The sequence below is a fragment of the Marmota monax genome, unplaced genomic scaffold, assembly GCF_021218885.2.
Source record: "Marmota monax isolate L192 unplaced genomic scaffold, Marmota_monax_Labrador192_F-V1.1 WCK01_AAM20220418_F8-fsc00092, whole genome shotgun sequence".
NCBI lineage: Eukaryota > Metazoa > Chordata > Mammalia > Rodentia > Sciuridae > Marmota > Marmota monax.
Window position 1 is genome coordinate 3,566,094 of NW_026692583.1, and position 22,184 is coordinate 3,588,277.

Genomic DNA, 22,184 nt, shown 5'->3' on the forward strand with positions numbered 1-22,184 from the left:
GGTTCAGCATTCAATAATCTGTTCCTGTATTCCACATCCCACTACTGTACATTCTGTAACAAGTCTCGAGTCTTATTTAAGGTGCTTGAGAAAAATACCTGTGCTGCTCACTATAGCTATATCTGAGTAGGACTAGTCTGTGGACTATATCGGACTATTTAGCTACATCAGGACAGTGTCACCTGTCTTTTTCTATGTACTACAATGGTGTTATTATCTTGAGACTCAGAATACTTTAAAAAATGACTTAAAACTAGAACTTAAAATGTCACATTAATAACTACAACTTCATGGTACCTAGTTATTTTTATCTGCTGGAAGCCTACAAAGGTGCTCTGTATACAGGCAGTGCTCAGAAATGCTTAGCTACCCATGGCTCAGTATCACATCAAAAGCAAGGCAGGTGCCACTCAGAACTCAGCTGAGATATTCAAACACATGAACTGAGGTTTCTCAGAAAGCATGGCTTGGGAACCTGAGCCAAGCCCTCTAAGCACATCATACCGCTTCATTCAAGAGCCTCAAAAGGAGGCAGCTGCTGCTACCTGTCCTATAGCCAGGGATGCTGTAGATCAGTATTCAAGTCACTCCTTCAGCTAGAACATACTCAGGATGTGGTAAGTCTAAACTCTAGGTAAAAAAGGCAGATAAAGGAAACAAGAAAGATTAGTGGACACTGATAACTCATCATATAGTTATTCAAAATTATTTCAGCTTTTCCCGTTTTTTTTTTTTTTTGTACTAGGGATTAAGCCCAGGGTGCTTAACTGCTGAGCCATGTCCCCAGTCTTTTTTTGTTTTATTTAGAGACAGGATCTTGCTGAGTTACTTACAGCCTTGCTAAGTTGATGAGCCTGGCTTTGAATTCATGATCCTCCTGCCTCGGCCTCCCAAGCTGCTGGGATTACAGGCATGCACCACCAAGGCCAGCCTCTCCTATGGATCTTATGTCGTAAAAACCAAAGACTGTTTTGCCCTTTGCTTAACCAATTCTACATGCCTATATTCTTTGAAGTAATTTTAAATTAGACACCACTCCAGGGTTGGTGCAGGGTGGCTCCACTTTACAACCTATGGCCTTTTGAAATCCTACAGTTAATAATTCTTAATGTTCAAAACATAGTTTAAAAATGTGTGGACCTGGTCTGACATAAACTCTTCTGTCAGAGGGCTGGGATTATTACATGAGGTACAATAATACAATTTTGCATTTGTCACAGAATGTGGAGCAGGAAGGCCAGACCCCAGTGCACATGTGTTCCTTTCTCTTTGTGCCACTGTCACTCCAACAGGTCCTTGCCAGATGTCTTCTCTCCATGCCACAGGTGAAATGGTTTGTCACAGAAGTGCATTTTAGGCGGGCCTAGGGATATAGCTCAGTGATAAAGGGCTTGTCTAACTGGCACAAGGCCTGGGATCAACCCTCACCACATTTAAAAAAAAGTCCTTTTCAGGTGACCTGCTTTTACCCACTTTCAGAGTCTGTGTGAGAAACTGATATACATTCAACCATATGCAAGAAAGAAACAATGTAGTCAGGCACCGTGGTGCACACCTGTAATCCCAGTAACCTGGGAGGCTGAGGCAAGGGATTCCAAATTCGAGGCCAGCCTGGGCAACGAGAGACCCTATCTCAAAATAAAAAGGACTGGGGATGTGGCTTAGTGATAGCATACCCTGGTTCAACCCCAGCACTGCAAGCAAAAACATTTGGCACCACATTGTTTTCCACAGGAGTTACAGAGGGTAAGAGACCAAGGAACTGTGCAGAATAATAAAGCATAATAAAGCAGCTTTTAAATGTACCTGTTAAGTTCAAGTGAACCCAAACAATAAGAAAACTACAGATACTAAGTCTCACCTCCCCAAACAGTAGTGCAGGACAGCTCTGCCTCATTACTTACAGAAATGCAGTTTTATCCAGATTAGTACTCAAAACACACAGCAACTACATCGCAACCCACCTTTGGAAAACAGACTATGTGAAGGAAGACAATCCAAAATGAAAAGTGTGGTTTCCAGAGCAATTTATTCATTAAAATCTATTCAATATGCCATCAACAGTTTTCTGTGTGTACTGTGCTGATAAATAGACACTGAGCAGATTTAACAAGTTCATCATTTAATAAGTCTGAATTCATTTTCACCACATGGTATAGTACACGGTCATCTGTTGAAACAGATTTCTTTTTAACAGATCTTAGTTTAAAAAAGTCATAGATACTGTGAGTTCTGTATAAACTGGTGGATAGCAAGTTAGTTCCTTTGTTTTGACTTATAAGCCTCAACTTCACCGCAGAATAAAGAATGTAGGCCAAAGAAAGCATAATCGGTCACTCGTATAGAACAGTATTGTTTCTATAATTTGAAGCTTTCTGAATGGACGGGTTCAGGCCTGATCCAACTGTAAAAAGATTACTTAATGAATAGACTATATGGAAATTGTACAAAATGTTATTAACTTTAATCATTAATAGCTTAAACAGCACTATATTACTAATTGCTATTCAAAATCAAAAACCTGTTTTTGAATCTCCAAGGAGGCAGCAGGTGTGCACAACCATGCCACCCTGTTTTTACGGGCGTGTTAATACATTTTCCAACAGAAACTTTGGCTTTAGGAAAGAGTCACAAACATTTAAAAGAATGGCTTTAATCATCATTTTAAGTATACGGTAGGGGAAGTGTGCTTTAATTAAATATACATCATACCAGTGATGCTGGCAAGGTTGAGATAGTTACTCCTACTGTTGATAGCTATAAAAACTAGTTTGTACATGATAAGACAATGAGAGGAAAAAGCAATCCCTTTGAAACAAAATCTTAAAATAAAAAAATGTTCACAGTGGTTTGTATCAACAGTATGCATTTTATGACAATAACATGTACAGATTCAGAGCACCCTAGGGCTCTCTTTATATCCTAAGGAAAATGAGCATTTACATTATTCATGGGTTGTACTGAATTTAAAAAAGATCAATTGTACACTTACCCCGTAGACATGATAACTGTCCTGGGGTGTACAGCTTTAACACCATCATTAAAGTTGTTTGCAAAAGGAATATTAAAAAAAAACAAAACTAAACTAAACACCTTTTCTTGGGAGTGGAGTGTCTTTCATTTGCTGTTATAACCAGCAAATGCCATTCATTAACTCAAAAATGGAAGGAGGGGCCCCCACAAACACAGATCTATCTGAGCAGGCTGACCAGTACACGTTACAGCTTTAAAAATGAAGGTTATATACTCTATGTTACAAGTCCCAACTAGGCAGTGTCAAAATGACATCTATTTCTTTGCTTGCTTTGTGATCATACCCCTTGGAGGTGTTACGGGTCTTGTGGCATTCGGCTTCTTTTTCTCTGCAGGCTTTAAAATCTAAAGAGATTTAAAAAAATACAATGCATTTTAAGAAATATACTCAACATAAAATCTTCATAAGCTTAAAAACCTCATTCAAATCTTTTGCTCAAAAAGGTTTCTGGATGTTTAAACCTGGCCCAACAACTTGGAAACCCTCACTCATGTATTAGCACAACCAAGATGGCTTAAAATGCATGATGAACAAACACAATTCTAAGTCTGCAGTGCCTCTAGCTACCACTACCGACACAAATTCTCAAACCCCTGAGATCCTTGCACAAATCTCTGGGAGCTCCAAGTTCCCTCTGCAAAGTGGTAAAAGAATTGTTTTAATTCATTTAACAGGCTACTGCCACAAGATTTTGGTGGCTATATTTATGTTTCTGACTGTGTCAATTTGAAGTTGGCCATGTTTATCATAATAAGCAATTGAGAAAAAGACTGAGGCAGACGCTCACATGTAAATAATGCTTTTGTGCTGAGTGAAGGCCAAATGATGGGACAGTACTTCAACAAAAGTGCAGTAGAAATTAAACGAGAGAAAAGTGGGTTGAACTAAGTAATTACCCAGCACACCGCAGTTACTCCTATTTTCACACCAAGTGGAGACTTAGTTTTAGCCTAACATTACACTGGTGGTATGGTTTCAGATCCATTTAAAAGGTGTAAGGAGCTAACACACTGAATTATTTCTTATCTATTGGTAAGAACAATACAAACAGTTAAATTCAAAACTAGGGGAAAGGTTCCATGACACTTCTTTTCCCTTTAAAAGGGATCCACACATTACTCAACTAGGACAGACCCTGGTTATGGGAGAATAAAAATCTAGCCTCCTCAAAATGAATGAACAGTAGGAAGAAAGCAGCAATTATTTTTTTCGTAAATCAGTATAATTCATACTAATATAGGGAATAATGTTAAAAACATGCTCTACCTGAAAGGAACACATTAGTGTTTCATCCACACTCATCATGGCACCTGCATTGTCAAACTCTCCACAATAATTGGGTGCAGAAAACAGAGTGACCAACTGCCTCTTTGCAAAAAATTCATATCCATCTTCAACCACCTTGGAGAGAAAATTTTTTCAGTGTAAGTAGATGCAAATTTTAAGTGAGTAAAACCACTCTTCAGTTTCCCACTGAGCCTGATATTCTGTAGGTTGTTTCCAGAAACACTTTGTATAAATAAGCAATACCTACCCACCAAAATCAACAAGGAGAATCTGTGCTCACACACATGCGCTTAAGTGTACATGTAAAATTCAAAATCAATACCTGATGGGCTCTACAAATAAGATCCAAATCATGCTTATGGAGAAATTTTGCAACCACTTCTGCACCAAATGTGAAGGACACTCCTCTGTCATTTTCACCCCAGCCTAAGACATCTTTATCGGGGTCAGACCACAAAAGATCACAAAGAAGACCTTGATCTGGTACATCAGTTGGTCGCATAATTCGCCGAATCTGCTCCATAGATTGAAGATCTGGTGATAAACCTATTAAATGAGGAAGAAGAAAAAAACAGCAGAACTGTTTTTGATGTTACCACTTCAGTTCAATTGGTCTATAGACTCAAAAACTCTGACACTGAAGTTTAAACTAAATCTATGGCTATGTTCTTATTCAGATTTGATCAAGACAATTACTCTAGCTTGCCTAGCCTGTGAGGCCCTGGGTTTGATCCCTAGCACCAAAAACTAATCTGCATATGTGCTGGAATTTACTGTATGCACTAATCTGGAGGGCATACTGTATTTCAACAGTACACAGTATAACTCAACATACACAACCTTGTAAAAATTAAAACCCAGTGACTTTGCCAGGAATGGTGGCACACACCTGTAATCCAAGCAGCTCAGGAGGCTGAGGCAGGAGGATCATGAGTTCAAAGCCAGCCTCAGCAATAGCAAGGCACTAAGCAACTCACTGAGACCCTGTCTCTAAACAAAATACAAAAAAATTGGACTGGGATGTGGCTCTGTGATCAAGTGCCCCTGAGTTTGATCACTGATATGCCCCTCGACCTCCCAAAAAGAGTTCAGTGATTTATGAAACTACTGCTCTGTGTGCCTCCCTGGTTAAGCGATGAAAATACAGAGTGATGTGTATACTAGATGTTACCATCACTTATAATGACTGGGCACAGAAGATGCAGGTATTCAGGTGAAAGGCAGCATTAGGATATCTGCTGTCCAAAGACAGTAATATATACTAGAACTGCTAAGTTGTAGTCTATTCTCATCTGAGTTCAAAATCTCACGTCCAACTTGACCCACCTCTGTTTAAGTATGAGAGGGCAGAGATCATACCTCAATTAAAATGTTATGTTGACCCTTTGATGGCTGCTTAATTTCTGATCATACACAAAAAGAAATCCTCTTTGCAATTACTACTTGAATTATACCATACATAGCATAAACACCAAGCAAAGCAAAACAGCTTTTAGAATTCAAGCCAGAGCTGAGTGTGGTAGTACACAACTGAATTCCCAACTACACTGAAGGCAGAGGTAGGAGGGTCTTAAGTTTGAAGCCAGCCTCAGCAATTTAGTGAGAACCTGTCTCTAGCTCAGTAGCAAAGCTCCCCTGAATTCAATTCCCAGTGCCCAAAGTGCAGGGGTTTGGGGAGGTAACCAAGAAAAGGTTCAGAGAGGATCAAAAACAGATCAAGAGAAATTTATTCACATTTTCAGCATTATAGAGGATCTAAGGGTCAACAAATCAACTGTCATTCATTTTATGCTTAAAAATACCTTCTGACCTACTATTTTCAAATTCAACTGTTGAAGTCTAGAATTCCTTGTAACAAAATCAATTGCTTTAATGATTTTGGTTGCAACAAAATAGGCATGTAACATAAGAAGTCAATGCAACCACAACCTGTGACATCAGTGTTCACCTTTTAAAAGGGATCAAAATCTATTTGGAATAAAAACCAGCCCACATACCTCCATGACAGCAGAATATTTTCTCATCCACGATGGCTGCTATCGGTAAACAGTTAAAACAGTCTGTGAAAGTTTTCCATAGTTTAATGTTGTATCTTCTTTTACCTGTGAAAATTTAGATGGTTGAAGAGATTGCCGTTTTCTGGTTTCATTCTCTCAGAACAGTTTCCCTCAAAGAAAAGTTTTGATTATCTTTTAAACAAGCAAAACTATGCTTTTATTAAAAATCTCCTGGAGGGGGCCTTAGGAGGATTGAATATACAGGTCCATGACAGAGAGATCTCTGAGCTGTAAGCAATGATTCACATTTTCATAAAATATTTTAAAACTTTATATTAATGTGAAATCAGAATTCCAGAGAATAATGATTAAGGATTACCATCAAATCCCAACAATTATTTGGTAGTATCAATTCTGTTTGAGATCTAGTCTGTTTTGCCCAATCTCAACCTACAAGGTAGATCCTATTCCTATAGGCATTCACGGACATCTTTTTTATGCATCACCAGCGTCTCCCGTAGAGGAAACCTGAGAGCTAACACTGACTTTCCCATGAAAACCTACGGAGAGCAGGTAACTACAACACCTACTATAGCAGGAGACACAATGATTATAGGAGAAAACAGACGTAGGTACTTCAGGGCACCTATTCCTAACATTATCCCAACTCAGAATGCTCCCCAGAGAATCGAGGTTACAGGATGGTGGTGATCCCTCATCAGAACACGGTATTCCACACATTCTGGACTCAGAGTGCGACTGACAGAAGTATGCCTTTAAGCACTTGAAAATTAATGTTGAGTTCAAGACTTAGTCACAGATGTACCAATGTTGGGGTGCCTTTACCTCCTGTGTCCTACCATACACAACAACTCTAGTTACTCCTAAACTAACAGTTTGTCCTCAAGTCTCTTTTCCTTCCCTATCCTGGGGAACAGAGGGACATCTAAAGGTTTAGTGTATACTAACCGGCCCAAGCAAGAGATTTCTTGAACCATACCATTCAACCTCAACTACTACAAATCAAGTAGCACTATTTTAAACAGGGCTTGAAATGCAATGCAAACCCAACAAATATGTCACTTCTGCCTCCACAGAGGAACCCTGGCTATCTCTTTTAACCATTCCTGGCTCCTTGATAACTGGAGAGAACTCTGACCATGGTTTGCCCTTTGGGACTACTAATTGCCTGTTCTGTATCTTCCTTTACTAGAGGGTTCTGAAAGCTTAAATTTCTCCCTACAAAAGGCTGAAGGGGAATCCGTGCATAGTCAATCCAATTTCCGATAGTGAGGATGATAACTAAAAAATAAAAACGGAGGCCAGACTGTCTTACCCCCGATTTATAAAACCATGTGGTTCTCCATTTTCCACTGAAGCCTGTCTCCGAACAATTAGACACTAGCTTCCCTGGAGCTCTTCCCTTTCCTATATGCTGCATTTGCCACCACTGACTAATCCTCTTCCGTCTCAGAGACAGCTTCGCTCAACACACTCCAGCTTCTCTTGCTGATTTCTTTGCTGTCTTTATCGGCTCCTCTATTTTAAACAATCTGTTTAGTTTTCTTCCTTTATTACCTTCAAGCATCTCCAGCTCCAGGATCACTGCTTTCTCTTTTCTGCACTTCCTCCCTGAGACCACCCGAAGACCACTAAGACCATATGGCTCCACGAAGGTGTAGCCTATGTAATTGCTAAGACACCTTCAAGCCTCCAGATCCTAAGTTCTGAGCCAGAAGCTGTAATAGTCTCCTGTTACTGTAGGGAGACAGCTCTGGTATCAGAAAAAGACCAATAAATATTACTGTTTGACCAAACAATAGATACTTCAGCTTTCCCAGCATCACTAAAGGAAAAAAAAAAAGTAGTATATATGTCTGTGAAATCCAAATGAGCCAGCTCAGTAGCCCTCCTATGACTGAGATGGGAAAACATGTTCTGAGACTACAGGTCATGACTGCCAGGGCGGGGAGGGTCATGATGATGACCTTTCACTGATCCCATGATTACATTATCAAGTGTTGGGATTCCTTAATCACCCCTCACTCCCAACCTGAGCCCTCTCCTGGCAGAAATGAGCAAAAAAGGGCAGTAGAGGCAATGATTCAAACTTTTTGACATTTTGTTTGCTTAAAACAATAATAAAACCCCTCTACCCAACTGATAATTTACAACGCTTTAAGAATCTCAATTCTGGGGCTGGGGCTGAAACTCAATGGCAGAGCACTTGCCTAGCAATGTGTGAGGTACTGGGTTTAATCCTTAGCACCACATAAACAAATAATATAAAAGTGTTCTGTCCATCTACAATTACAAAAAAAAAATTAAGAAAAAAAGAATCTCATTTCTGTCAATAATCAGCTGAAAGTGCATCAAATAAACCATCCAGAATAGATCACAAAACTGATCATGTAAAATATTATAAAAAATTTAAAAACCATTTAAGTATTTTGCTTTCTTATTTTAGTATTTTTTTTAAGGAAAGCAAATGCCATCTTTCCTAAGTATAGATGTGCCAGTAAAAAAGACAACTACAACACAAATTTTGCAAATTAATTTATATACTGCAAGATTCCACTTACATGAAATATTCTCTAGAAAAAGGCAGATCTAGACACACAAAGGAAACGAGTAGTTTCAGTGACAGCTGCACAACTGTCAACTCACTTCAAGAAAAGAATGGCAAAACACATCTGTCTAGATGTAGTTCACGGAATGAAATCATATTTCAATATGGTTGTTACAGAAACTATCTATTTAGAAAGGTTCTCAGAATTGTATGGAGACTACTATATTCACAAAAATTATCCTTTTTTCCCCCCTTTGCTATTAGGGATCAAACCCAGGGCCTCACACATGCTAGGCAAGTACTCCTATCACTGAGCTACATTCCCAGCCCTTATAACAATTATCTTAACGAAACTGCTAGTGTGACCATAAATTCGTAATCTGATCATCTCATCATAAAAAGAATCTAACATAAAATTCAGTATAAAAATATAAAAGAATCCAGTCTGAAAGAATTATACTACATTAGCAACATCATTTTTCTACCCCAAGAAAGGAAAAAACTAAGATAAAAACAAGTTAACAAAATAAGAGTGTGATTACAACACTGAATTTAAACTCATATGTTACAGTTCAGTTATAGACAAAGAATCTTAATTTAAGTACTTACACTCATCATAAAATCCATAAATTCTATTGATGCTGGCACATTCATGGTTTCCTCTGAGAAGAAAAAAATTCTCAGGATATTTGATTTTGTAGGCCAGTAAGAGGCAGATAGTCTCCAGTGACTGCTTCCCCCTGTCCACATAGTCCCCAAGGAACAGATAGTTGCTTTCTGGTGGGAAACCACCGTATTCAAAAAGTCGAAGCAAATCATAGTACTGCCCATGGATATCACCTGGAGACAAGAATGTGGTTAAGTAGTGTCACCATAGCACAGCTCAACTCACTAACAAAGCTTTTAAAAGGCATTCTTTAGATATTCCTTGCACAATGGTATTGACCTCTTATAAGAGCTTAAAGTGACAATCAATACACTAATTTTCAATTTTGTATCATATTTAACTGTAATAAAAAAACCTTAAGTTTATGTATGTGTCCAGAACTCACATAAAGTTCAACTAATTAAGAATTTACTTTGTGGAAAGAGTTTTATGCTTTGCCATGCCTTCGAGCAAAGTAACATGGTTTTCCTTTCAGGTTGGCAGATCTTCGACAGCTGAGTCTCTGGGTACTCATGTCAACAGACGCTCTGAGCTCCTAGTAAGCCACAGCTCCCAAGGAATTAAAGCACACTCACCACTACATTCAGCTGTCAAGTCCTCCTAGCCAGACAGTCACCAAGAGTACTTCACTTTAAAAACATGCATCATGTTTTATCTATGTAGTCAAATATGCTAGAGAATCTATTATTACTCAAATTAATAGTTTTATAGTGTGTATAGATCATCTGCTTTTGCTATGAATAATAGTATAAGGACAAATCCAGCACAAATGCAAATTCTATTTTTTAAGGTATAAGTGTTGCTGTACACTTGAATTATTATCCGACACATGTAATTTAGAGCTCTCCACAATTCTTAGCTTCATTTTTTTTTCTTTTGCGATGTTTATATTCCTTCAGTGAAATAATCTACAAAAATCCAAAGCACACCTAAGTAAATTAAGTCTATTAGAGACATTTATTGTAAAGCTATTTACGTAGTTCCAGGTTATAAAAAGGATTGATTCTACTAGCTAATACAAGGCCATCAACATGTCCTCGACTCATCCCTGTAGCCCAGGATGACTTAGTGTGTCAAAACTTACCACATATTTTGAGTGGTGCTTCAAGTTCTAGTAGGATAGGCTGACTGAGAAAGATCTCACGAGACTTCAAGCACAGTCCTCTGATTTCATTCTCCTGTAGCTGGACATTCTTACCTGGCTTGGACCCTCTCACTGTAGGGTAGAAAGAGTTCAATTAGGCCCAACAAATCAAAATACAATTTAACAAATCATTTTAAGAATCTGAGAAGTTTTAGATAAAGATGGGGGGAAAACATGGTTAAGTAGCTTTCTGACAGGTTTGATGTTCTGGACACTTATAACATAACTTTAATGCCTGATCAGAATCTAGGACTTCAGAATTTAGCTGCATCTCCTCTACCAACTAAGACTCCTCAACAGCATCCTAAGCAAGTCACCTGTGTGTGGATTCTAAGGGTCTTTCTTTACTACCATAGTTCCACCTCCAAGCCCTGTTTGCCTGTGGCCTGTCATTGAAGCAGCTCTTTAAGTCACCAATCTTCTCCAGCTTTATAAATTAATTAGCATTTGCTAACATGACAGTAATAATAGTTATTTTGAATAATGACAGATTTCACTGTTACCAAATTTGTCCCAAGAACTGCTTATTTTAAAATGTGGGGTGAGAAATACTCAAGAATTTTCTACCCATTAGTGTTTTTCAGAGGATCTCAAAGGTCTCTGATTTACCTATGAAAAGTGTATGTGCTGTTTTCATCTCATTAAAAAAATGCCACAGGCTGGGTGCAGTGGTGCCCAGTGACTCAGGAGGCTGAGGCAGAAGGATGGCAAATCCGAGGTCAGCCCACACAACTCAGTGAGAACCTGCCTCAAAAAGGGATAGGGAAGGCTGTGGCTGTGGCTCAGTGGTAGAGCGCTTGCCTAGCATGCTTGAGGCACTGGGTTCTATTCTCAGCACCACATAAAAATAAACAAATAAAATAAAGGTATTATAAAGAGCATGACTTTAATGCCTGATCAGAATCTAGGACTTCAGAATTTAACATCTGCCCACCTACAACTACCAAAAAAAGAAAAAGAAAAAAGGAAGCCAAAGATGTCGCTTAGCGGCTAAGTACCCCCATGTTCAATCCTAGGATTAAAAAAAGGGGAGTGGGGCTGGCTGTAGCCATAGCTCAGTGATGATAAAGTGCCCTTGGGTTCAATCCATCCTACTTCCCCACTCTCCAAACATGCCACAGGCTCACTGTACGTACTTTATGCAATGTCTGGGTCTGAATTCATGTTTATAATCATGCGTATATGGTGAAGGATGTCAGTATGTGCTGGAAGAATGGTTTCTGGGCATCTTAACATGTAAAAAGCAACGGGAGAGGCACAGGGGCACACACTTGTAATCCCAGCAACTCAGAAGGCTGAGACAGGAGGACCTCAAGGCCAGCCTTAGCAATTTAGCAAGGCTCTAAACAATTTAGTGAGACTCTGTCTCAAAAACTAAGAAGGGCTGGGGTTAAGCACCCCAGGTTCAATCCCTGCTACCAAAAATAAATAGATAAAATCTGGAAAAAGCAGTGGGAGAAAGAAATCCCACAACACAAGCATCCTAAACTCCTACATGCGGAGTTAGAGCCCTCAGTTCTGCTCACTGTTGAAGTGGAAGCCTTGTGACAGCTCGTTTATCAGTAAGTAGGGAGCAGCAGTAATGAGAAACTTTTCTTTTGGTTCCAGCTGTAACAGATTAGAAAGTCCTTAAATACAGATTAAATAGCACTGAACTGCTAAATGTACCTTAATTTTACAGTGATGAAGTGGCCCCTTCATGAAACGGGCAATCCTGCAAAATGACTTGCTGGCAGAGTCTGAGGAAATACACAGCCTGATTAACCTCAACGTGTTTGAGTCCAAGTTTTTATACTTGGTACAAAAGACTTATGCACACAGGTAGTGTCTGGATTAAAATTAAAGTAAAAATACAGGACCTGACTAAAGAGAAATTAAGGCTGCATCTTTCCATCACTAAACCCAATATCAAGTGATTTAGTTTAAGCAAAACCGCAAAATCCATCAGATTAAATCATGTTAATAATTTAAATGTTATTGGTTCTGGAGGCATCATTTGTATTCAAAATTATAAAAGCACTGGCTTAAAAGCTGAATAATGGCAACAAGTTTAGCCAGTTTGTGTAGTTTTGTTCCACAAATAGCTAAGTAATTGTAATACAGGGTAATAAGAAAAATCTAAGTAAAAAACTTGATTTCTATTAAGAATCTTTTTTCCCATTACAAGAGTTGAACCCAGATTTGGGAGATATTGTCCTAGGTGAAGCCATCCTTCAGCCTAGCAGCCACTGAAACCCTGAATTCTCTGAAGAAACAAGTGAAGCAGAAATGGCATTGTGTACAGTGGTGTTATTTTTCTCAATGAAAGATAAGAAAGGAAGGGATGAGAAGGAAAAACTCCTGAAGCATAAAATGAAGAGAAAATGGGGAGCCAGCCAGGATCCTAAACTTTCTGGATTGGTACTGGTTCTAGGGGTTTGGGCAAACCATTTTACTTTGGACTACAAAATAAATAACTAAACAAAAGACTGACAGCTTCTGATTAAAAAATGTTATAAAACAAGAAGCAATGAGAGGGAAAGAACTATGATAAAAATCTTTGAAGGAAGATACAAAGAAGACACATATGTAATACAATAGCAAATGAGCAAACCCCCCCCCCTTTTTTTGCACAAGTACCACAAGTTTCTTTTTTCTGCCCAGACACACACACGTACAAGCACACATTCCTGGTGAAACATAGTGCAATCCTGCACTGCTGGCCTGAAAATCCCAATCACTAGTGATTCCACAAGTTAGCCAGAAACGGGCAGACTGCCCAGCAAGAAACTTTATTTTTGGCTAGGAGGGAACTCCTAGTAGCTTCTGGTTTCAAAGTGAATTTTCTTTAGCACAGTCCCACACTTGTGAATGAGTGGCCCACTCTTTGCTGTTAAAATAAGTAATGCCATCAGATTAAATCAATGCAGCTGAAATAAATTTTCTTGGCTTTGGAAGCTTCCTACTGCCACCTTTAAACATAAGTTTACCAGAGTTTTAATTCTCTTACTGTTTTTTTATATATTCTGAGGAAAGTTCAGAGATTACTAAAAAGCAATACTACTAAGAATTTTAAAATTATTCTTAATGAGAAGTGAAGATTAGATGCATTCCCCCACTACAATAACAAATGGATTCCCCACAAATACCCCAGGGAAAAACATATATATATATGACTGACTCTGCCAAACCATCTCCCACCAGTTGGTAAATCAGGACTCCACCCAGACTTCCCTTCACCCTGAAGAGCCTGTTCCTCGTATCTCCTTCCCCTCACAGCCTGTACCACACTTCTGAACTGCTCTTATAACACCCACCCACTCAGTACTTTGGATTATAACTGCCAGTGAAGTCTGCTGTTCACCTGGACTCCCCTGGTAGAACATAAATCCCAGGACAATGGTCTTGCTATGCAGTGTGCACAAGCAGTGCTAATACATGGCAGGTGCTCAAAATGTTGTATGAAGTCTGGATCAATCTGAGTACTAATGACTTTAGCCTCAGAATTAACATATACTCTAGACTATATACTTTCAACTAGCAAAAACCATAAAAACAAAATAACACTTTAAAGTAAGGCACTAAGCAGCTCAGTGAGACCCTGTCAATAAATAATGTACCAAAAACAAACAAACAAACAAACAAACAAAAAAAAAATATATATATGGAGTACCCCTGAGTTCAATCTCCAGTATCCTCCTCCCAAAAATAAATACGAATAAAATAAAATTACAAAGTAATAGTGAATAAATTTGCTTACCAGACTTTACTGGTATGTTTTTTTTATAAGCATGAAAATTTAGGGGTACTCTGGTGTTTTTTGTTTTGTTTTTGGAACTAGACATTGAACCCAGAAGCATTTTCACTGAACTATATACCCATTTTTAAGAATTTTAAGACAAGAGTCTCGCTAAATTACTGAGGCTGGCCTAGTTCTGCAATCCTCCTACTTCAGCCTCCCAAGTTGCTGGAATTACAGGGATGCACCACTGCATGTAGCTAGGGTTACTCTGAAATTTTAAAAGGATTTCTGAATGGATTTTGGCAGCACCATTTGGTATTTCCTAAAATTGTAGGAATTTAGCTATTTCCTAAAAGTTGTCAAATCAGCCAGTAACATAAAAATCAACTTCACTACTTGCAATGTCCATGAAATAGATTAATTGTAGTTAACATTTACTAAGTACTTGTTTCTGCTGAATGCTGTGCTAAAGGGCTTTATACTGCCATTTAACACTCTCAACAATGCTATGAAGTTAGGTATTATCATCTCATTTTGGAGGCTGGAATTTAGTTTCAAGGCCAGAGCTTATAAAGACACCAGGCCTCTAGGTCTAGTAGTGCTTCCACATCACCCCTCTACCTTAAGCTTCCAAACAAGGGAATTATTATAGGACAAACTACCAAACCCCAATATAGTTATAACTCAAAACTTTGCTATGGGATATAAAACCATAATGCATTCTTACAAATGGGGAAGCACTTAGTTAGTTATAGAGACTGTTTAAGACAATTAATACTTACTATATTTCAAACATTCAACACAATAGTTGCTGAGCACCTACTATGTGCCAGACTGAGTTAGAGGCTGGGAATACCCTGGAAACAGAATAGGGAAAAACCTTGTCCTTTTGCACATGAACTTTACATTCTCAACAGATAAAGTCCAGTTAGGCAAGGCAACATACACTTTTAATCCCATCCACTTCCAGGAAGATAATTAATTAAGGGTCAGTCTGGGCAACTTAGTAAGACAGGGTTGGGATGAAGCTCAGTGGTAGAACTCCCTGGGTTCCATCCCCAATATAGCAAATAAAATATATAATAATAAAAATAAAAACAATATCAAGAGAGTTCAAATGTCTATTTTACTGCTACGGGCTACAAAGAAAACTATAAACATCTAAGCTCTGCTCAATAAACATCAATATTCACTTCCAGGTTTAAAACTATCCCTGTGTTCTGTACACAACAGAAATCTACACAAAAAGGAGACCCTAGGTAGAAAATTCAAGGGGTTGTCACATCATAACTTCCTAAGTAAGCACTTCAAACAGTAAAATATTTTCAACAACTGAATGTTCAATGAGTAAGAATGCCATTCTCTGGTTGAAAAGTGTTCCAGAAATCTCAGTGCCAAGCACAAAAGAAACAAAGTTGTGAACATGTATACATTACTGATCAATACATTAAAATACCAACTCAGGGGCTGGGACTGTGGCTCAGTAGTAGAGCGCTTCCCTAGCATGTGTGAGGCACTGGGTTCGAACCTCAGCATCATTTAAAAATAAATAAAAGATAGATATTGTCTCCATACACAACTATCTATCTATCTACCTACCTACCTATCTATAAATCCAATTCAGGCTTAAAAAAATGTGACGTTTTAGTACAAGCATTTCTTTTATCTGGCTAGAAAGGGAGATTTAGGAAAATGCATTTCGGCTATTAATAACAAACACTGTTATGTAAAAACATCTTTCTACTTGGTAAATCACTATCTTCAGTAGGTCAAAAAACTTTCACACAGTATTATCAAAACCAAACTGATTAAAAAAAATCTTGAAACTAGAAAAATTATTTGCAATGCCAGCCTTGTCTCAAAAACAGCAATTAACTTTTCATGTAGCCCAGCAACAAAGGAAGAGATGGAAATTATGGAAGAAAATTAAGACTACTTTACACTGCCATTTAATGCTTATTTATGAGGAATAAAAAAAAAAAAAAGCCATTCTCCTTGTCACACAAAGGTGCTTATTGTTGAAATGTCATATTAAAGGAATAGCACGTAGACAAGAAAGAGCCCCAGCTGAATAATGTTTCAGAACCTAAGAATGGCATGATCAGTATGAAAGTGACTCAACATATTTTGCTGTTTTAAGATAATCCTATCCAAGCTGGCGGCAATTTTAAGAATAAGCCATAATAAAAAGATAAAGTCATAGAGCTGGGGATATAGCTCAGTTGGTAGAGTGCTTGCCTTGCATGCACAAGGCCCTGGGTTCTAATCCCCAGCACCCCCCTCCCCAAGTCACATATTACTTCAGTGAATTCTTTATTTTCTTCATGATACAGACTGGTATCTATGACAGATTGGGAGGGAAGAGACCTTAATCCAATCACAAAATCCTAAATCTCTGTAGCGTTAAGCTTTCCTACAAATCACCATGTGATTTTCTTCAAAATACATAAACCATAAAAATGTTATCAAGAATTTTCTGGTTTCTTTGCAAAATCTCCAGCAGGCAGACCTTCACTTTCTGACCACTTTAATTGTTTCCATACCACACCCTCCCATCTCAACTGTAACTGCTGATATTACATGTACTTCAGGCTTTAAGATGACACAATTTTCTTAAGTCAGGATGGAGCTGTAAAACACTGTCCACTGTTCTCAATGGTTTTCTAAACCTAAGGGGAAGTCTATTCATAAAAAAATTTAAAAAAAAATTTCACAGGCTAACAGCACACTTTAATAAAATTCAGAGCACATACTCTATATTTGTTCCTATATTTTCAGTTTTCCATTGCTGTTAAGACTAACATCAGTGACACCCACTCTCTGCTAGACAAGGGATGTTGTTAGATCCTACTTTAGTGGAAAAACTAAAGATTTCATATAAATCGTCAAGACCCATGCTTCAGCTAAAGAGGTCTGATCCTAAAACACAACTTATCCCAGATTTCTAGCTCCAAGGAAATGAAATCAATCATATTTATCTTGAATAAGACTTTGGAGTTTCCTCACCTACAATGCAATTCTCATCCACAGTATTATCTCCTTCATAACTATGAATAGCCCCAACTATAAATTAAATGAAACTTTGAGCCTGTACAACACAAAACATTTCCCTGCTCCAGGGTCAGTAATCCTCACCATCAAGATAGGCATTTCGTAGGACAGGTCACAAGTCACAAAAGGATGTAGTTTCAAAGACTTATGAGCTTCTACCATTGAATAAGCATGGTTGGGCCCATGGCCCTTTCCCTGGTTCTAAGGGGATGCCTCGTTTCTGCTCCAGTGTATCCCATCTCCCCATATACAACAGAATGACCTGAATGATGCTTCAGATTTCACTGCTGCCTTCTACTACTGACAAGTAAAGACATGAGAAGTGCAATCCTTCTGATTGTGTGATTTTTTTTTAAAAAAAGTCTTCTGGTGGGCACAGTAGTGTATGCCTATAGTCCCAGCTCCTTGGAAGGCTGTGTGGTAGGAGGATCCCAAATTCAAGGCCAGGCTCTTTAAACAAAAATTTAAAAGTGCTGGGATGCAGCTCAGTGGTTTAATCCCCAGTACCACAGGAGTCTTGAACTGCTGCTGAACATCATCTCCAAGAGTACATTGCCTCCTACGCAATACAGTGACATTCAACTGACACCCTAGAGGGCAGGGGCTCACAACAGTTAGGGAATTAGAAAATTGCAACTGGATGGCACTGTTCAAATCATCTGCTGTGCTTAAAAAAAAAAAAAAAAAGTCAACAATCTGTGTGTTCATTAGGAAAGACTACTTTTGTTTTCTTTCCTCAGCATTTTAATAACTTTTAAAAACCATTATGCTTGGGGCTGGGGATGTGGCTCAAGCGGTCACGCACTTGCCTGGCCGAGCGCAGGGCGCTGGGTTCCATCCTCAGCACCACATAAAAATAAAATAAAGATGTTGTGTCCACTGAAAACTAAAAAATAAAATATTTAAAAAAACATTATGCTTGTCCTTTATTATGCTTAGGTCCAGGAACTGCTGCTTGTAATATGAACATGTTTCATATTCCACCAAAAGTCAAACACACTGATCATTTAAATGATTTTGGAGTTTCAGAGTATCTGAACACCCTGGGATCAGAGGATTAAACTGGTTAACACTTTCCATGGCCTGGGCACAGGTCATATTTAAATCACTAAAGCAAGTCAGGCAATTAAGTAGAGTCTTTTGCACAGCCTTGCAGATAGACAATGGCCTTTGTTAGTGCTGAGATGCTTCTTGTAAACCAGGGTGAGTTTCAACTACTGCAATGCAAGAAAACACTAGCCAGCCATCTCTTCTCCCAGGGGGGTTTAACAAGTAAAACTGCCCAAAATCTCCATTCTGTGAAATACATCAGAGTATCAGACTAATCAATAGTGTATTTTCTCTTCAAATCTCCGAAATTTTATTGTGTAGTTACTTCAACAGTTAACTAATACCAGCTATACTAAGGAGTAACAACCTCAAGGCTTTTATCATCAGCAAGGAAGACCTTGGATAAAGGCTGCCAAAGTGGGTCGCAGAGGTGATGCCTCTGCAAAAAGCTACCTCGTTTAAAGAACTGCAGAGCTGCAAGTGCTTAAAAACTAAACCAATGTGCTGTTCTTCTTAAATAAGACTTCACTTTTGAGTTACCTTTTCAGATCTATTCCTGAGTCACTTCTCAATTAGTTTATACAGTCCTCAAGATTAACAATTCTTAATGTGTATAAAAGCCTAACAAGGTCACAAAAATCATATTATCTCCTTTTCAGAATCACTTAATTCTTACTGAAAATGTTTAGGGAAAAAGACTTTTGGAACATTACCAAATTACAAAATTATCAATATCCTCTAATTTGTAGGAACATATATTTTCAACAATCACCTTCAAATGTTCCTCTGCCAATTTAGCATCCATGAGGAAAAAGGAATTTAAGTACATATATTATGCAGCTCTCTATTCCTAAGGCATTTAATTGCACTGCCTTCCTATATTAATTTCAATATTTAAAAATCTGATTTTTAAGTACAAAAGAAGAATTCTTAAGAAATGAAAGATGAACCAATTTACCCAGCAAATTTTCTAGCATGATCTCAAAGATTAGTGAAATGAGACTGGCAAACCATAATTTAAAAGTTCCAATGTTTTGAATCCATACATTCCAATTTCCCCTGTTTTCTGAGAAACAAAGCCCACTCATCATATCCTTGTCTAGAGGTGCAAACTTTCAAAATTTAGAACTAAAATATTCAATGAAAAGTTCATTTCTATGGTAAACATAGAATCGGTTTCTGACCAACTGCTACCTCATATAAACAACTGAATTAACTAGTATTAAAGATACGGTTCTTATGTAAATGCCAAGCACTGAATGAATTACAAAGTTTTCACCCACAAATAGCAGCAACATTTCAAGAGCATTTCAGGGGTCCTTAACAGTATTTAGGTGGAGTTTTCTTTCTTTCTTTTTTTTGGGGGGGGGGGGGGTGCTTTTTGAAAAATAAAGTACAAAAGGGAAAAATACGCAGAAAAAGAAGAAAACATTTTCAGTTTTGTTTTGACTTCATAGAATTGCCCAACCTTTCAAGCTCACAACTCCATGATTCACAGCATAACCTAACAATATTTTTAGGAGAGTTATAAAGGCAAAATAAGTTAAAACTCGGCCAGGTCACATCATCAAGTGTCCAAATCAAGAAGGCGACGTGCCTGGATTCTGCTAGAGGTTAGCATTTGTCTTGAACCGAGGGCTGCTCAATTCAGCTTCCCTCTCCCATCTCATTAAGAAACAAATGCCAAGCACCTCACAAGTCTCAGGTCAGCCAAAACTAAACGCTTTGAACGTTCCTTACCATGGACACCTCCTCCTTTCGACCCTGGGTGTTCTAGCTCCTGGCTCCCTGGGTTTGAAACCTTGCTGTCACTGTGTGGCCTTGGTCGACTTCGTTTCTGTGTCTTAGTTTCTTCTAATTTTTTTTTTTTTTTAAGCATAAAGGCACCTACCTCGCAAGGCTGTCGGGAGAACTGAACCAAGTGCTTAAAAAGAATTCCTGACACAGCGCTGAAGACGCGTGAGTTGTGATTACAGTGATAATCACGAACCCGGCGCTGGCCAGATGACCACACTGTCCTCACCGCCGGATTCACGTCGGGAGGCACGTTCAGGAAAAGAGCGCGGAGACCGCGCCAGGGTCGGACAACTTAACAGCAGTGGGGGCCGAAGGGGAAGGGGTGTCACAACCCCGGGAAATGTGAACGTGCGTCGCCCACTAGCAAGACACGGGTCCCTCCAGCTCAGAACGGCGAAAGATTAAAGAGCAAAGGCCAGCAGGACAGGAGTCACTTCTCCATCACGCCGCCGAGCCCGGTGGAGCCCACAACACGGTCGAATCGCTGCGAGGACGAGTACTGGAAACTCGAGCTCGCGGACCGAAGTCGGAGCGCGCCGTGCGGCGGGTCCGGCCGGGTCCCCCAGCCGCTGCCCCCAGGCGGGCCGGGTGCGCGGCGGAGCGGCGGGAAACGTGGGGGTGGGGAGCGGAGTTTCAAACCTCCCGGCAGCGGGGCGGCTGCGTCCCGGTGCAATGAATGAGCGGGGCGGGGGGACCCCGGCCGCCTCCCGCCGCGGCGCCCCGGCCGGCAGCTCCGCGGGGCTCGGTCCCGCGGCGTCGCCCGCCCAACCGGCTCCGAGCCCTGCCCCGAGCCCCCGCGGCCGCCCGCGCCGCTCCGTCCGCCACCCCCCTCACCTTCCAGCAGCCGTTGGATGATGCTGTCGATGTTGAGTTTATCTATATCCGCCATCGCCTTCCCGCCGCCGACCCTCCCGTAGCGGCGCCGCCGCCGGCTAGCGCCCGGGACTCACACCTCCTTTCCCACGCCACGAGCACAGAAGCGGTGGTGGCGGCGGTGGCAGCAGCCGCAGCGGGTCACCCCCCAGCCGCCCCGCTCCCTACTTCCTCCTTCTCTCCCTACTGGAACCACGAGAAGAACAAAATGGCCGCCGACTCTTCAGCCAGCCTCGGGCGGCGCACGGATGCGCGCGGGGGAGTGCAGCGGCCCGGCCGGGACTTCTTTATGGGCCGTAGGGCGCGCGGGGGAGGGCGGGGCCAGGGCTCAGGAGAGGGCGGGGCCAGGGCGCAGGAGGGGGCGGGGCCAGGGCGCAGGAGGGGGCGGGGCCAGAGCGCGGGAGGCGGAGGAGACGGTTGAGCGTCTCTGCCGCGCGCGGGATCCTTCCGCCAAACGGGCCGAACAAATAGGCCCCCTGGCCGGAGCGTGAGTTGCAAAGTTGCTCGCGGGAGTTGGGGCTAGGGGAGGAAGTGTTGCTGTGCGCTGTGAGAATGAGATTGTATCCCTCGGTGGATCCTGCTCGCAGAGGCCAGAGGTTTACAGACCTGGCCACGTGAGAGCCCACCGAGGCATTTTGGAGGTCCTGGAATTTATCCTTTAAGATAAGTGTGGGGTGAGGTGGAGCTGGATGATAATAAAGAGAAGTAGGTTGACGTATTTTTAATTCTGATACGATGGATGTTGGGGGGAGAGAAAAACTTATTTGGGGGCTAAGTTAAAAACAGAAAAGAAAAGCAACCCCTCACTACCACCCACACATATATGCCAAAATGTTAGCTAGTTCCTGTGAGTGGTGGGAATATGGGTGCTTGAATATCACTTTTGTGTGCGCGCGCTTCTGGAACCCCTGGGGGGTGGGGGGAACCCGTCCTCTAAAATAAAATGTCATTCCTATCTTTGGATTATCTTTCTTGAACTCGCAAAGTTATGTAA

At 40.3% G+C, this 22,184-nt stretch overlaps 1 protein-coding gene across 1 annotated transcript; it reads right to left on the reverse strand.

The window, feature by feature from the left end:
• Positions 1-2,010: 2,010 nt before the first annotated feature.
• On the reverse strand, positions 2,011-21,425 carry Ppp1cc (protein phosphatase 1 catalytic subunit gamma). The gene is made up of 8 exons (XM_046446171.2): positions 21,152-21,425; positions 10,639-10,770; positions 9,497-9,727; positions 6,319-6,423; positions 4,644-4,867; positions 4,301-4,435; positions 3,318-3,378; positions 2,011-2,404 (listed from the first exon to the last, which is right to left on the reverse strand). Exons 1-8 carry the CDS (start codon positions 21,204-21,206, stop codon positions 2,334-2,336), a joined length of 1,014 nt encoding a protein of 337 aa, XP_046302127.1. The 5' UTR covers positions 21,207-21,425; the 3' UTR covers positions 2,011-2,333.
• Between the last annotated feature and the right edge of the window lie 759 nt (positions 21,426-22,184).